At 41.2% G+C, this 17,264-nt stretch overlaps 1 protein-coding gene across 27 annotated transcripts in view; it reads right to left on the bottom strand.

The window, feature by feature from the left end:
- Nucleotides 1-17,264, bottom strand: part of FHIT (fragile histidine triad diadenosine triphosphatase) — a 1,506,756-nt gene that overhangs the window by 34,868 nt on the left and 1,454,624 nt on the right. For 23 of the 27 annotated variants that reach the window (XM_063722037.1, XM_063722031.1, XM_063722032.1 and 20 more), the window contains one exon: nucleotides 4,450-4,502. The exons of the other annotated variants lie outside the window; for them this stretch is intronic. In XM_063722037.1, the coding sequence (XP_063578107.1) occupies nucleotides 4,450-4,502 (53 nt within the window). The remainder of the gene's footprint in view (nucleotides 1-4,449; nucleotides 4,503-17,264) is intronic. 27 annotated transcript variants of the gene reach the window in all.

The following is a 17,264-nucleotide window of genomic DNA, read 5'->3' as shown; positions in this document are numbered from 1 at the left end:
ATCAACAGATGTAACAGATTCTTCTTCTCTCCCTCCCTGCAGCCATTCTTCTAGGTCTTGCCGCTATTTTCTTCCTCCTGGATTCTCCCAAGAGCCTATTCTCTACCTTCTACCAGCCTTGTTTCTCAGTATCCATTCTCTCACTGAAGGTGAGTGGTCTTTTTGAAATGCAAATCAGACGGTGCTAGTCAGCCATCTGCTAGCTTCCCTGGCTTTCCGTTCTTTTCGGATAAAATCCCAACTCCTTAATAAGGCCTAGAAAGCCATACATTGCCTTTGTTATTTCATTACTTAAAACTGTGTGGTCCAACTCCACTGGACCAGTCTTGCCTGGTTCCTCCCAGAGTGTGGGACACAAACCACCACTGTGTAGGTAGGCACAGAAGGTGGCTTTAGGTAGAATGCAGTCATGACCTTAAAAAATGTTGAATCACATAGTGATTCTTTAGGTTCAACATCCTTTTTCTTCCTTGTGCTCTCACCTGGAGAATGTCAGTTTGGTGCTCCTTTGTCCTTCCTGTACCAAGGCTTATTGATCAACCTTCTTGTGTTAGAAAAGAATAAGCCTCAGTCCCTAACATAGAATCTAGTTGGCATTTAATAATACTATTTTATTTTTGATTGTACTTTTACAGTTACCTTTTGTATTAGTCTGTTCTGGTACTACTATAAAGAAATACCTGAGACAGGGTAATTTATAAAGAAAAGAGGTTTAATTGGCCCATAGTTCTGCAGGCTGTATAGGAAGCATGATGCTGGCATCATGGGGAGGCCTCAGGAAGCTTCCAATCATGGTGGAAGGCAAAGTGGAAGGAGGCAGGTCACATGGCTAGAGCAACGAGAGAGAGGGGAGTTGCTGCACACTTTTAAACAACCAGATCTTATGAGAACTCACTATCACGAGGATGGCATCAAGGGGATTCATGAGAAATCTGCCCCCATGACCCAATCACCTCCCACCAGGCCCTACCCTTCAACACTAGGTATTACAATTTGACATGAGATTTGGTGGGGACACACATCCAAACCATATCACTTTCTATTTATGGCACGTTATAAATGTTTCCAGTATAACATTCCAGAAGTGATTAGTGATGTAATCTTTCTTTTTTTTTTTTTTTTTTTTTTTGAGATAGTGTCTCACTCTGTCTCCCAGGCTGGAGTGCAGTGGCATGATCTTGGCTCACTGCAACTTCTGCCTCCAGGGTTTAAGCAATTCTCCTGCCTCAACCTCCCAAGTAGCTGGGTTTACAGGCGTGCACCGTCATACCCAGCTAATTTTTGTATTTTTTGGTAGAGACGGGGTTTTACCATGTCAGCCAAGCTGGTAACTCCAAGCTGAACTCCTGACCTCAAGTGATCCGCCCACCTTGGCCTCCCAAAGTGCTGGGATTACAGGCGTGAGCCGCGACACCTGGCAGCATCTTTCCTTTTTCAATGCATGTATTCAGGTAGAAAAAGAAAGTTTACTTGAAGAAACATAAATAGTAGTAGAAGTAGTTTCTAGACATGGAAAATACCAGGATTCATGCTTGGTATTTGGGAAACAAGGAGTTACTTAAATTTGCACCATGCTCTCATATGCCAGACATCCTTTAGCCAGGCTAAGAAGGTGGAGTGGGCAGGAGTAGGAGACATTGGATTGTTCCTTGTAATCTCTCATGCAATCTTTGGAATTTGATGCAGATGTCACCCCGCCAAAATCTGAGTCAGTGCCCCACCTCTGCGCTCCCCTAACACCTTCAACACCCCCCTTAGAGGATCTGTCATGGCGCCTGTGAGCTCTGAGATCATGTCTGTCGTGTTCACTGTTGTTTCTGCAGTGTCTGACATGCAGCATGGCAGAATAACAAGACATCAGGTAAATATATCTTGGCTTGATGGGTGGAATGGGGGTAAGAAGGGAAACTTATCATGCTTTTCAGCCAGGTCTGGGCCACACCAAAAGTGAAAGGCAGAATGAGATGCCTGGATTATCCGTGCCAATAAAGATGCTGACCCACCTCCTCCTGGACAACAGAGACAGAAGAGTTAATAATGTGAATTACTTGGGGTGCAGCTTCCATCTCCCTCTCCACTTAAAGTGTCAGAATTTGACCCCCACTGGCTAATGCAAAAAACACACAGAAGCTGGCAAGACATGGGCTTGCTTGTCCCTCCTCTTTCTTTCTCCCTGGAGCTTTACCTTTACAGATTTGTACCACTTGAAGGTATGTTTCCCTAGCCATTTCTGGATCATAACAATTCCTTTTTCCTACTGACAAAATCTGAAACTTAGCCTGAAGCACTCTCTTGCCAGGGAAAGAACTGTGTCAGACATGCGATGCGTGATAAAATACTACAGTAATGTGGAATAATGCTTTGAAATGTTGCCAGGGTGAGCATGCATGCAGAATGATGGAAATTGCCTGCAAATACAAATGGTTGCTCTGTGGCTCATCTGTAACCTCAATGTAGGAAAGCGGAGATATTCTTTTCCCTCCTTTGCAATTTGCACAGCCTCTTGTTGGAAACTATGGAGATTATGCCATTGAAAGTAACTGCCATGTTTACTCAACACACAATTTTTACTAATAGTCTCCCCATGTAGTCATCTGTCTTGTGAGGTTCCCTCAATACTTCAGCTATTCCTGTGGCTGCTGCTGCGAACGCCTCATTGAAGAAATCAAGGTGCCAAACCCAAATGCTTTATGTGAGGGTGTGGAGGTCATTTTTGCATTGCTGAAAGTGACATCCACTTTCTACCTTAGAAACAAAGGCTGCATAACTGAATGGGATTCAGTGCACCCCTACCCCTTTCTCAACGGTGAATTCAATGGGAATTATCAGAGGGCCGGTCTGTGTAACTAGAAGAGCCAAAATTGTTGGGTGTTTACTATGTGTCAGGCGTTTTGCCTTCTTTTAGGTAAACCTCATAACATGCTAAATCATAAATATTATCATCCTCATTTTGGTGTTGAAAAACTGAGAGTCAGAAAGGTTAACTAATATGCTCAATATCTCCCAGATAATAAGTGACCCAGCCAGGATTTAGTCCCATGTCTGTATGACTCTAAATCTTGAATTATTTCCATGACAAATAATGTTAAACTAAAGCCAGCATTTTTCTCTTTGAGTTGCAGTTAAACTTTCATTATCTGTGGCCTTTAAACATTATTTGTTGGTTTTCACATACCCATAACTATCAGGATACATGAACCAATGGGAAGTTATGTCCTCATGAAGAGACAGTAGCCTAAATGTGAAATTTCTCATGCACACCAGAAGCACAAGGGGCAACACACACACACACACACACACACACAGACACACACACATTTCAAAGTCTTCTCCGTCTTTATGAAAAGTAAAATGCCATTTTATTTTTCTACAAAGGGAACAAGATAATTCATTCACGGATCTCTTGATTAGCTCAATTGTTCTGAGATGATAGTAGTTACTATGGATTAGGTACTTACTACATGCCAGCAATCCAGGGAAGCACTTTGCAAGAAGGATAACATAATATTTATAACCCAATGATGTAGGCACTACTATTAGTCCCATTGGACAAATGTGAAAACTGAGGTTTAGAGATTATATATCCTGCCAAGGTCACTCAGTTCAGTTGGGTTTCAAACCTAGGCCTCTCTGGCTCTGCCTGCATGTTCTTACCTGCCATGTTATCTTATTTTCTACAAATCCTTCCTAGCTACCATCTATGTGCTGGATAAATAAGGGAATCTTTTTGCCGCAGAGTGAAAATGAGAAGTTCTGAGGAAGTGACATAGTGTTCTAGGAAGTGCCCTCCTTTAACAACAAAGTAGGCTGGTTTCTCACTGCCAATCGAAGTGTGACATTGGCCCCTCTGGGGCTCACCTTTCTAGTCTGCAAATTGATGGTAGCAAAGGACACAACGTGTAAGGACCCTTCCTGCCCTAACGTTCTGCCTTTCCATTAACCACATTTTCCCCTCTCCCATCATTTCTCCTGGGCTTTGATTTTCACTTTTTCATGGCCAGTAGAAGTCACACACACTAAAGGCGAGGCTGCCCTCCTTTAGTGAGCTGCAATCATTTGAACATCCTGCCTCAATTGAATCATCCTGACAGCTATCCCTATGGCTGGCCAGTCAACTCCCAAGAGCTTCCTGGAAATGCAGATGCTGTATCCAGGGCAGAAAGTGCTTCCCCTGTCATCTCACTCCCTCTCTGGGCTCCAGCCCCATGGCCTTTTACGTCTTCAGACTGGCTCCCTGCCACCCTTGCACCAGTGCACAGGCTGCTCCTCTGCCTGGAACACATTTTCTTCCCTGCCTCCTGTGGTTAGGGGCCAGGCGGGTTTCCCTAAACAGGTCTAAAGGCAGGCTACAATCCTCATTCTAGATTGGCCCTTTCCTATACAGTACTTCTCTGAATTGGTCCTTATTTATTCAGTTGGATCAGTGTCTTACTCTTCCACTATACTCACCCTTGTGTCCCTGCACCCAGCCCAGGGCCTGGCTCACAGGAACCTCTCAAAACCTGTTGGTAGAAGAATTTGCACATTAACCTGCCACCCACATCTGTGTTCTCTTATTGATGAGGTACAAGAAAGGAAGATGGTAGGCCAAATTACAGTGGGGTTATGAGGCTAGGTCTCCTCTCAGTCCACCAACCAATGTCTCAGAACCATGTTCTTTGCTGAGTTCATTTTTATGTTTTTTCTTTTTTTTTTTTTATCCCATCTCCAAACAGCAAGTAATCTTGCAGATCATGCCTGAGACCAAAGAGTCTTATGAATGTTAAGAAGATTATGCACATAAATGTACCAACTATGACAGCCCCGCTAAGAAGAATAGTGATATTGCACTGCGTGCTAGTTTATCAACCTTTGCTACTTAAAAAATTCACAGCCAATTTAATTAAAAATATAACAGCTCTGAAAGCTGCTAAAATGACTATGACAACAATCTATCATTTTGTAATAGTGCTGAAGATCCATTAGGGACTTTGCACTGGATGCCAAATTTTTTAAGCCCAGATAGTAGGAGCATTTCATTCTGCACAATTAATGTCACTGCATTTAAAATACTGACTATCTATGAAGAAGAAAATACCAAACATCTTTATAACCCACATTTTTTATGGTCAAAACTTGCTTAGAAAGGTGCTTTGAATTTATTTGTTATAAGCTGCACATTTCACATTCAGAAAATTAAAATGGTTTCTACTGACTAACTCATTTAATCATTTAGTTGATTTAATGAAAAACACTATGCATTTTTCTCTTCTTGGTTGCTAAGATTAATACTTTCTGTTCATTAGCAATGAAATATTGCAGGAAGGTTTACATCTTATTCTCACTTAACTCATTGCCTTTTATTTTTAAAAAATTCTAATAGAATTGAAATGGTATCTTTTAAATCAGGAATTTTTCTCTTGGTAACTCGTTTTGTCTTGTGGAAGACACATGGCTAGCCTGTGACATTGAGACATTTATGTCTGAATTCTTTTTCTAGTCTTTTTAGGGGATGCATTATAGGGAGGAAAGGGAGCAGAGACTTTAGAAAAATTATGAATCTAGTTTTCAGGGCCCCTAACTCATTAATACATCAGTGACGTTATAGCATCCTTTGAAATTCTGTTAACAAGGGCCCTTTGATTTATTAGTGGGATTTTATGAGCTACCTGGGAAAGTGAACCCATTAAAAATGTTAACTATAAGCATCTGGCTTTCATTGAATAAAGAATCGAAGCCACCACATAAAAGCGACTCTGCACAAACATGGCACTCCTCTCCCATCACTCCCAGAGCTTCCCATTGTAAATGCCACTTCATCACAGCAGTGCCATTTGCAGTTGTAGTCTCATCTCTGTTATCCACTGCTGTTTTCAGGAGTGTATAAATGAGCAGGGAAATTCCTCTCCCCTGGAAATGCCTGTAAGAGCAGATTCTAAAATGGGAACGTTTTGTGACAAGATTGGTTACAAAATAGTATAATTAATGTAAACTGTTCAATAATAGGGCCAGTAGTTTAAAAGCAGCATTTCCAGATTTCCTTTGCCTCCATACCAAAAAGCATTTTCTTGAACTCCAATTGCTTCATAGGAGGAAATAATAAAAGGCAGGTGATAGCATTTTGTACTTAGCATAGATACTAATGGTTTAAGGACACAGTGCACTGAGTCAGAAACACTAAGAGGTAGAGGGCAAATTAACCATTTGGGCAGTAGGAAAAGGAGGCATTTTAAGGTGGCATGCAATGAGTCAGCCAGCCAATTATAGTAAGAGCAGCTTCCCTAACTTTTACACTTTTACTTTCTATTTCAAGGTGTTCATTGCTTCTCTCTCTCTCTCTCTGTGTGTGTGTGTGTGTGTGTGTGTGTATGTGTATAAATGAATTCATCTGTCTTCATCATTGCATTATTGTTATTGATTGATTGTAGGAGAAAACAAGAATTTTTCCATTTAGTGGTTAGGAAAACTGAAACACAGGCATCAGTGTGCTGTAACCCTACTATAATTCTCTTCTCTTTTTATGCACTTAGGAAAAGGATAATTTTTTTTAACATGTGTGCAATTATTTAATATGCGTCTCCCCAACACTGTAATATCTATGAGAGCCAAATCAGTACCTGTCTTGTTAGTCATCACAGTCCCAGCACTAACATAGTCCCTGTTATATGGTTGGTAGGTGCTAAGTAAACTTTTTTTTAATGAATGAATGAATGTTATTTTCTGAGGTCATTCCTATTGGAGCATTAGTAAAGCAGGACTAAACTCCAGGTCACATTCCTGTACTATCGTTGAACTTCTATTCACCCTTCAGGACTCTGGTGAAATGTCAGCATCTTTGGGAAGCCTTTCTGATTCTCCCTGACTTTGCCTGGGCTCCATTAATGCTTTGTACTTAGGCCTGTTGTGTGTTGTTTCTTTTGCTTCCTTCTCTTCGCGGAACCACTCTTTCATGTGGGTAATTATCCTGTTCCTCAGGCTTTGGATGAGGTTGACTCCATTTCTAACTGGCCTTGGGGTGGGTTCATAATCCAGATCTGGCCTCTCAGGGAACCCTATCCTTCTGGCCATGGTTATTGGCTCAGCAATGATCCTGTAGCTTAACTTGGGCCAGCGTGTTCTGTGCAAAGTTTTTACAAGCATTACTGAGGCGGCGGGGGTGGGGTGGGGGAAACCCACAATCTTTCTACCATAAGCTAGTAGCATGTGAGCCTCAGGCTGCTGGTGTTCACATTACCTTCCCTGAGGAGAGGTTTCCTGAGAGAAGTCGAGAGACATAAAGCCCCTAATGACATTGCTTGTGCCCCTGGATCCAGCCACGCCTGAATCAACAATACTATTAGACTTTTCAGGTACATGAGCTAATAAACTTGTTCTTGTTCTCTTAAGACTCTTAAGGCAGGTTGAGTTGGGTGTCTGTAACTTGCAAAGGGTCTCTAATTTCTCTCTGTTGCAGTCTATTGAGCATGTACTCCATGAAACGTGGGTGATTCATTTCTGTATTCCCAATGCTGAGCATAGGCCTTGTCCTTAGTAAAGGCTTGTTGAATTAAAAAACCAGTGCAATTCTAGGGCAAGGACATTTCCACAAAGCCAGGTATTTTGGGGATAACCCTGTCAATAAGGGCTATGTATCTTTTGGATCAAACTCTCATAGAAGAAGGAAGACCTCATAAAGACACCCAGAAAGTAGGGGCGCCAAGGTCAACCAGAAGAGAGAAAATGGCCTTCAGCCAGTCAAGGAGGAGCTTACAGCAGCTTAGAATAAGACAGTGGGAGCTGTGCAGCCCCAAAATGGATTTCCCATGCCTGGTTTTAATCATTGCTATGGTATTCTGTGTCAAATGGAATGAATAATCCTACGTGCTTTGGAAATGTTAAATTGTTCATAAGTCCCTTAGAGCTTTGTTTCTCCTTTGAACCCCATGGATGGTTTTGGGCCTCGGAATAGGTATATTAAACCATCTCCATTTCAACTGGTAATTGAGGGCCTCTCAAAGTCTACCTAGAAAAGAATGTCTTCTACTACAGGAAGAAACAGATGATGCAAAATTTTCATTTTTTAATCTAAAGTTTGGTCCTGTCTGACAAAACATTGAAGGAACATGACTTTCCAATCTATTTGGAAGGTGAGGGTTCCAAGTACACCCTTACTGTGATCTGAAAATTGTGAAAATCTGTACTAATGAGAAGCTTAGGAATCACCTAGACCTGGGTTTAAATCCTAGATTTGCCACATTTCTGGGGTGGTGGGGTGGACTGAGAGACCCTGAACAGATAACGTCTATGAGCCCTAGTGTTCTCATGTGTAAAACAGGACTATACCGCCTCACAAAGATTTGATGACAATTAAAGGAAATTACAGATGTTAAATGCTTAACAAGTATCTAGTACATAGTAAGAGCTCAATGTATATTAGCTGTTATTGTGGTGACAACAATCATGATAATTTCAAGCTTTTATATCCAATTTTGTGTTGAATGCTTCATTAGGTAGGAATGAACATCTCAAACATATTTGTCCATCTATCATTATTTCTATATATGTTGTTCACCCAACCATCATATCAAATTCCTGTTCCTTTAGTTTGGAGGTCCTTATTTTTTGGGGGGGTCATGAACCTCCTTGAAAATCTGATGAAGTATGGGTGATGTGCTCCTCTCTGAAGCTCCAATAGCACCTCACAGGTTCCACCTGACCCCACTGCACCTCCATCCGCCTGCACTGTGACTGCTTGTTTATTCCTTTTTCCAGGCTCTGGGAGGTCAGGGACTGTATCTGCCCAGATGACCATTTTCTTTCCCTTGCTTAGCTCTGTGCCTGGCAGAGAATAGGTGTTGATATTCACTGAATGCACAAATGAAAATTGCAAAACCTTCCCCTGACCCCTTAAAAATTCACCTACAGTCAAGCTTTTGCATCTAATTTCAGATCCTGTCTGAGGACTCCAGGTAAGAAGTTACTTTAATGACTACCTATTGTAGGTCATTAAAAATGCAGAAGGGAAATTTTCAGGCCAAATAATGAAGCAGACTCTTTTTCAGGCCAACTAATGAAACAGCCTTACTGCAGGCCAGAAAGAAAGTGTAGATCGTCTTCTCAAGAGAGGAAGGACAAAGTCAGAATTGACACTGTGTTCGTGATGAAGGCAACCTTTGTCCAGGTCCCTTGTTTTACCAAAGATGACAAGAGGAGCCAGCCTTGCCCAAGGTCACATGGCTAGTGGTAAAGAGACTTGAGCCTCCTGGCTTCCAGACCAGTGCTCATCAAACTCAAACCTCCCCCCTCTTCCCCTCTCGCACTGCCTCCCCAGAAGCTCAGTCCTTGCGAGAATTCAATGAAAATTTCCTTCCAAGCATGGTCAGAAGATAATGTAAGGAAATGCAGGATTTACATGACTTTGGTCAAATGAGGGGACAGGACTTTAAACCAAAGAGTTGATTTAAATCTTTTAAAACCTACGGCATGAAGGGCTTGCCTCATTTGAAAGATGAAATCATTCTGTCTTTATTTTTCATTGATGGGAGTTTGGCTTTGGAGGGAAAAAGATCTGGCACTTGAGAGCTGGCCCAGTGAGGATACGGGTTGTCATTTTCTCCTCACTGAGGCTTAGCAATGCCTTTAGCTAAGGCCCGGCCCATGTATCCCCAAAAGTGACAAAGGTACAGCATCTCACACAGGAACACTTGGGGAGCTTTCTTCCGTGGGACACGGCGTGAGAATCCATTAATCTCACTGCCACATACTCAGGCTATCTCTCACGAGCTTAGCCAGACATTCGGGTTTTTATAAACCATGAAAAAAAGAGCCTTATCCTCCTCATCATACCAGATTGCTCCATCGGATTAACGTCAGACATGGTTTTTAGAGAAATATGACACGATCTGAGAACATCTGCAATTCTCTAGAACATACTGTTGTCAGAACTTGACTTGAACGAAACAATAGACATCAGACTTTCCTTCAGATGTTTTGCACTGAATCTTTCCATTATAGCACAAATGGCTCCTTCTGAAATGGCACCAATTGAAAGTGCACCAGGACATAAACATTACCACAACTCAAATTCAGATACTCGCATGTTATTAACAATGGTGCTCATTCCTGTTTCAGAGATGAAAATTACAGAGGAGATACCAGTGGGTTTTCCTCCATTGCTATTTTTCATTTGCTATGGAGGCCACAAATTCAAGAGATCACTCATTCTTAGATTAACAAAAGTAGCCACCTCCTAGCAAAACATCAGGTCCTGTGTAGGCGCTTTATATGCACCGCCTCTTTTAAGCCCCTCAGTGGTCCTTGGAGACAGCTGCTATTATCTTCCATGTCATACATCAGGACACTGAAGCCCAGAGCCCAAGTGATATTGGAAGAGCACTTGCTGTGTGCTAAGCACTCTCCATGCATTTTATTTATAGTATCTCATTAAATCTCACCAAACCCTCTGAGGTCAGAGCCATCATAAGCTCCAATTTACAGTTGAAGAAACTGAGACAGCTCTCAAAGCTAGGCCTAGTTTCCTCCAAAGTTCAGTCACATTTCTTCCATTTAACAGTATGAGGGAAGGCCTTTTTTTGGTTAAGAGTATAGACTCTGTAGTTAAACCTCCTGGACCCTACCCTTGTTAGCAGTATGATCTTAGATAAGCACGAGTTAACTTTTCCATGGCTCAGTTTCCTCACCTGTAAAGTGGCATAATAATGGAACTTACCTCAAAGGATGGAGAGAATGCAATGCAAAGCATGTAGCATGGGGTCTAGGATACAGTAAGTTCTCAGCCAGTAATTAGCAGTATTAAAAATAATACTGGCCAGTGGCTCATGCCTGTAATCCCAGCACTTTGGGAGGCCGAGGCAGGCGGATTACTTGAGGTCAGGGGTTCGAGACCAGCCTGGCCAACATGGTGAAACCCCATCTCTACTAAAAATATAAAAATTAGCTGGGCGTTGGTGGTTGCCTGTAGTCCCAGCTACTCTGGAGGCTGAGGCAGGAGAACTGCTTGAACCCTGGAGGCGGAGGCTGCAGTGAGCCAAGATTGTGCCATTGCACTCCAGCCTGGGCGACAGAGGAAGACTCTGTCTCGAAAAAAAAAAATATATAACATTTATTCTTCTTATTTTTATATAAAATAAGGCTATATTCATAAAGGATACAGGGATTAAAGCAAACCAAAACAGAAGAGTGAGGATAAGTTTAATTGTGTGATAAGGATTTAGGTAAGACAGCCTAGGCAGCATGGCAAAACCTCATCTCTACCAAAAAATACAAAAATGAGCTGGGCACGGTGGTGGGTGCCTATAGTCCCAGCTACTCAGGAAACTGAGGTAAGAGGATCATCACTTGAGCCCAGGAGTTTGAGGCTGCAGTGAGGTATGATTGCACCACTGTACTCCAGCCTGGGCAACAGAGCAAAACCCGGTCTCAAGAAACAAAAAAAAATTAATAAATAAAAAGTAAAAAATTCAGGATTAAGGTAAGAGATGCCCCACTGTGCAGCACAGAGCTCCATCGGATTGGAAAAAGTGGCTGCCAGGGTATGCCTCTCCTTATTAGTTCAGACAGGCTTATGTACTGGTCTCCTTGTGGGAAGTCCTGTGCTGCTCAGTGTTGACAGAACACACAATGAACTTTTCCTTGCTTTTGTCTCTACCAGAATTTGAGTGCACCCTGCTGTGTGGTTTTAACCCTGGTCTTGGGATAGGTTTCCATGGCTATAGGAAAGAGGTAGAGACAGGGAATGCCACCTTCTGAGTTCATCAGAGTAGAAGTGTGCACCTGCAGCAAGACATGATTCACCCTAATTTGCTTTCAAGACAAAACTGTGTCTACTGATTGGGTAGATATCCTTGAGGCAAGATGCGGTATGTCTAGCCTGTGTCCAACATATATTGGGTTAGGTCATTCCTTTCATCTTCTCTAATGGTGCCCAGTAAAATGAGAATGAAATGCAAATCCCTTACCCTGGCTCTGGGCCACCCAGACCCATTTGCGGGTCTCTAGCCACACCCCCAGACCCTCTATCTCTCCCTTGATCACAAGGGCTTCCTTTCCTCTTTAAGCTCCTTACACCAGCTCCTCCTTTGCCTGTGACACTCTGTTTCCAGGTTTTTCATGTACCTCCTTCTTCTGTTGGGTCTCTCCTCAAATGTCAGTCTTCAAAGAGGCCTTCCTTGTGGCTCCATAAACCACTGCAGCTCTCTGATTCACTTCCTTACTCTGTCTTGTTTTTCTGTCTGCTAAAATAGAACTGATAATCCTCGTCTTCCTTCTCTCACAGCATTTCTTTGATGAGCAAATGAGATTCATGTGTATGTGTCTATGAAGATGCTTTTATAATTGTGAGTAATCACCAAGGATGCAAAGGAGGGTTCAATTCCTATGTCAGTTCACACTGGGTGGGTTTTTCTGAAGCACAGCCCTGAGATGAATTCCAAGACTGCAGTATTCTCAGTGACAAAGGGTGTAGCAATCCCTTAATGATGTCTGACTTGGGAGAGGGAATTAGAGGCATGGGTGTCACATATTTGCTATCTGTGCCAAAAATAAAGTCATATATTAATAGAAGCCAAAAATCAATAATTTACAAATAGCTTCCTCAAACTTTCAATGGTACTTCTGGAAAAGTGAGATTTGAAATTTTACTCTCCTTCCTTTGTACTGTAAAAATTTATTCCCCTGACATTACTTTTATATTAAAAACTAATTAGAAAACTTCATAGGTTTCATCATATATTTAATATCATTGCTAAAGTTCTAACACTATTTTTGGAAATCATCAAAAGAGAAAAGTGTAAGAGAGACAAGGAAAACAGAGAAGTTTTCCATGTTTAATATTATAAGTCACCACAAAGTATTATTTTGATATTACAATTTTTTTTTTTTTTTTGAGACAGAGTCTCGCTCTGTAGCCTAAGCTGGAGTGCAGTGGCACAATCTCTACTCACTGCAACCTCCGCCTCCTGGGTTCAAGCAATTCTCATGCCTCAGCTTCCCAAATAGCTCAGATTACGAGTGCCCACCACCATGCCTGGCTAATTTTTGTGTTTTTAGTAGAGATGGGGTTTTGCTATGTTGGCCAGGCTGGTCTCAAACTCCTGACTTCATGTGATCCGACCACCTTGGCCTCCCAAAATGTTGGGATTACAGGTTTGAGCCACTGTGCCTGGTCTTACAAATTTTATAAATAGTGATAGGCAAATACATCTAATGAAAATAGAGTATTATTTGTCATTTCTTTGGATGAACCAATCTATGTAAGGAGGATGTAGTTCCGGGTTTCTTCTGTTTCACCACACAGCAACCCACCATGGCTCTCTCTTTGATGCCGATATTATATAATTGTCAAAGCATTGAGACAGATTTTAATTCATTTAATAATTAGGTCAATAAAAACCATTATTGCTGAGAGTGCCATTAAAAGTCCATAATGTTACCTTAATGGGAGAAAAACTAATATAGTTCTGTTGGATTTTTTCCATGAAATTAATATTATAGCATTTTAGTGGGTGTCTTAAACAGCTTAAATAGACATTTTTATTAACAGAACTAATCATAGAATTAAAACAAATGAAAATCGTTACATTTGCTGTGATGAAGTATCCATGTTCACAGGATTTTATCAGTCTCATTCCTGTGAAGAACCTGAACATTTACTACAACAAGAACAGTATATTCAGCTTGCCTGGAGCCCTGCTTAGGGTCCCAAAGAGGCTGCCAATTTGTGTTTTGGTGATTTCTTCTTGAACACCATGGCTCCATTTCTCAGAGCCAAAACCAAACCTCCCAAACCAAAAACCTTCTTCAAGTCCCCTTTTTGGTTGGTAGTATTTCATCTAGAACATCTAAGTCAGTATTTCAGCTCAGAAAAATACTAAAGCAGAAGGGGTTGCACCTACGCCGCCCAGAAACGTTTTATCACTTCTCCTTCCTCAGCTTAATCACTAATGGTAGATAGGTCTTAAGATGAACTAAGGTAAACTCTAGTATAGTGCTATATGATTTAGGTAAATTCTCACTAGAAAAGCAAGATAGCAGGAGGAAAGAAGATTATACCAAGAGCTTCCTCTCAGACCACATGAATGCTATGATTCTGTGAGTTATTCAAATGCGCAAGTCACTGTGTATGGCTGCATCATTGCTGCTTGGGTACCTACAACTCTTTTCATAATCAGATGTACCAGGATTCACAAGAATTCAGGGGTGATCAATATTGATCAAAAGCCAAGGCCACAGATGTAGCTAGCACATTATACACTGATAGAACGCTTGCTAATGTACACAAAGAAGTAGCAGCTGGAGCCTGTGAGGCTGTGCAAACAGTATAGGCTTTGGGTTTGGGAAGACCTGCATTAGATTTTAGTACCTTGGTTCCCAACAGGATGACCATGGGCAGGTTAGCTCACTTCAGTTTTCAGTTTCAGCATCTGGAAAATGGATTGATGAAGTCCACGGTTGTTTGACTCCGTGGTTTTTAGGACGGTTTGAAAGAGATTCCAGATGAAAAATATCTAACAAGCACTGTGGCTGGCAGAGAGTAAAGGCTATTCTTCAGAGGAAAGAGAGTCATCTCAGTTGGCATCGGCACTCTGGCCTTATTTCCCAGGACGTATTTAAAATATGATTGGGAGGGTAGCCTCTGCTAACCTCTAGCCACATTGGTGAACTCTCAGAAAGGCTTGTGCATGCCCAGACATGCTGAATCTAAACAAACCAAAGGGAAGCTGCACTTCTCCACCGATTACTCCCTTTCCTTCCATTTGGAAGATTCTAGAAACATTAGGAAATCTATTTTTTTTAACTTAGTTTTAAACAACATCTGTCAGAAAATACCATTCTTAGTAGAATAAACCTTCTTTGAAGGCATACATAGACTTACATATGTGATATTTGCAACCAATCAGCATTTTGGGTGACTGGGCAGGTCTTGGGAACTGGGAGGCACAGTAAGAATGAAAGACTTTGACCTCCCTGAGTTCTAAGCAAGATGTGGTACCTGAGATAGCTTATGCAGGTCCTATTGGGCAAGACTATAAAGCCATGCACAACGGAGAAAAAAATACCTAAGGGCACGGACATTTGGTTTCTCAAGGCCTGTGATGGGAAGGCCCTGAAACTCCCCTAACAGGGATGGAAGTAATCTGTGGACATTTTGTTCATGAGAAGTAGAGGAAAAGGGGAGGGGAGAAAGTGGAAACAGCAACATGTCTGGAAACCAGCTGGCACCCTGTGCCTTGAAGTAAATAAATTGGGTAAAGAAATATGATAGCTAAACAGTCCTAGAAATGAACATCCTGAAATCATCCTATAAACTTCATTTTGGAGGGGGATAGGGAAGAGAAGAGACTCTTTCTTCAATTTATTTCATTTAGTTGGTGATATTATTGGGCATTAACTTGGGATTCACTATTCCTGTGGCAAGTACTTACTTTTGCTGAAATTACCAAATATTCTCTGAAACAGACTCTTATCAGAAAATTGATCTATAATACATAAAGGTGTCTCGCAAGAAAAAAGTATCTTGTGGGGGCGATTTTTTAAAATGGTTCACTGCAGGCCTTTCACAATCACATGGAAATTTGGAGATTGCTCAGATATTGTTTCTGTGGGAAGAGGAGAAAGGGAACAAAGAGAGACATAATACTTGTGATTTTACAGGCTCCTACCATTTTCTAGTCTATTCGACAAGAGCAGCAGAGGTTCAAACCAAGGAAGTGAAAACCATTCAGGCATACAAAAATTATTTACAAAAAAACAGCCTGTGCTTTGCATTCTTTTCTATTACTTCGACAATTGCCAAGAAGTGTAACTGTGCTCACTCAGTATTATTTAAATTAAATTATCAAATGCAAATGCTAAATATGAACCTCTCAGCAAAGCACTGGATTATAATGCCATGTCCTCTATTCAGACTAAAAGCTGATGACTGGTTCTGGAGTTATAAACATGTCAGACAATAATTTAATTGCTTTGCAGGTAGAGTAATATGCAGCATTCTTGCTCTCATTCTGGAACTCAACACGACTCTTTAATACAACATAATGATCATAAACACACACAAAGTCTTCCCCTGACAGCTGCTTTGTGGTAAAAAGAAGCTATTGCAAATTTCTGCAAAGCTCAAAGAATGAAGCAGTGCCAGATTTTTTAATCACTAAGCAAAACAGGTTTCTCACCAAGTGGCCCGGGCTTTTACTCCTGGTTCAGAGAGTTAAAAAGACACATTTTCAAAATGAGTTTAAAGCTATAATGAATTTCAGGTGCAAAGAACCACCTTCTAACAGCTAATTTGCTTCCTGTCTTCAACTGAGCTGCTAACCATAGGCAGCCAACATGTGCACCCCTTTCTTGGGCCACTGGTGAAGACAGATGTCACAATCAATACTCATTAACTCTGGGATCAGTGTGTATATTCCTTAGGAAGAGAAAGGGGGTCTTAAATGTAACTAGGAGGACTTTGTAAACATTTTCTGAGCATTGCAGTGGCTGAGTGTTAAACCACAACAGGACAGGAGTGCAGGAGGGGGACAGAGGGTGAGAGAGGGAAGGGAAGAAGAAAAGAGGTCACATTTTGTGACCTCCTCTATCTCTGGAGCTCTTTTTTATCAGCTCGTGAAATTCCCAAGGATCCTGATCATCTCCCCCTTCCCAGCTCATTGCAAAAAATTGTTGAACCATTTCTTTGTTATCGGGTAGGGAAAGATCTTGAAAGGTGGATCCAACTTGAACGTTAGACTTTTGTGAAACATGATACAGAAATTGTAGTGTTGCAGAACTGTAACTGCTCATTTGCTGACTACGATGACCCAACATTTATTGAGCACTGTATGCCAGGCCTGTGCTACCTCAATGCTTCACCTGGAGTACCTTATTTAATCCTTATGGCAATCCCATAACCCTATAGGAAGCAGTCATCCCTTTATACATGATGCACTTAAAACTGTCTGAAATGATTTGCACATAATATAATGATGGTAGGCTTAAATGCTTTCATTTTTGTACTTTGCTGTGTTTTAACAAGTTTTTGTGATGGATTTGTTCTCGTTTATGCAAAATCAAGAATAACTCAAAAATAAAAGACTGGATGCAAATACAAATCTCCCAAGGTGTTAACCTTGGTTAATTCTGGGTGATGAGAACATAGATGATTGTTATTTCCTTCTTTGTACATTTCTGAATGTTTAGTTTCCCCATATAAGTGAAAATATAGACTTTAAAAAAGAAAAAGAAAGGAAGAAGCCCTTCACTAGTGCCACAGTGTGAGGAGAATGAAGCCTAAGCCTAAATTTTAT

This window comes from Pongo abelii, chromosome 2 (assembly GCF_028885655.2).
Source record: "Pongo abelii isolate AG06213 chromosome 2, NHGRI_mPonAbe1-v2.0_pri, whole genome shotgun sequence".
In the NCBI taxonomy this organism is placed as follows: domain Eukaryota; kingdom Metazoa; phylum Chordata; class Mammalia; order Primates; family Hominidae; genus Pongo; species Pongo abelii.
This window is presented reverse-complemented; position numbering and strand designations above follow the sequence as displayed.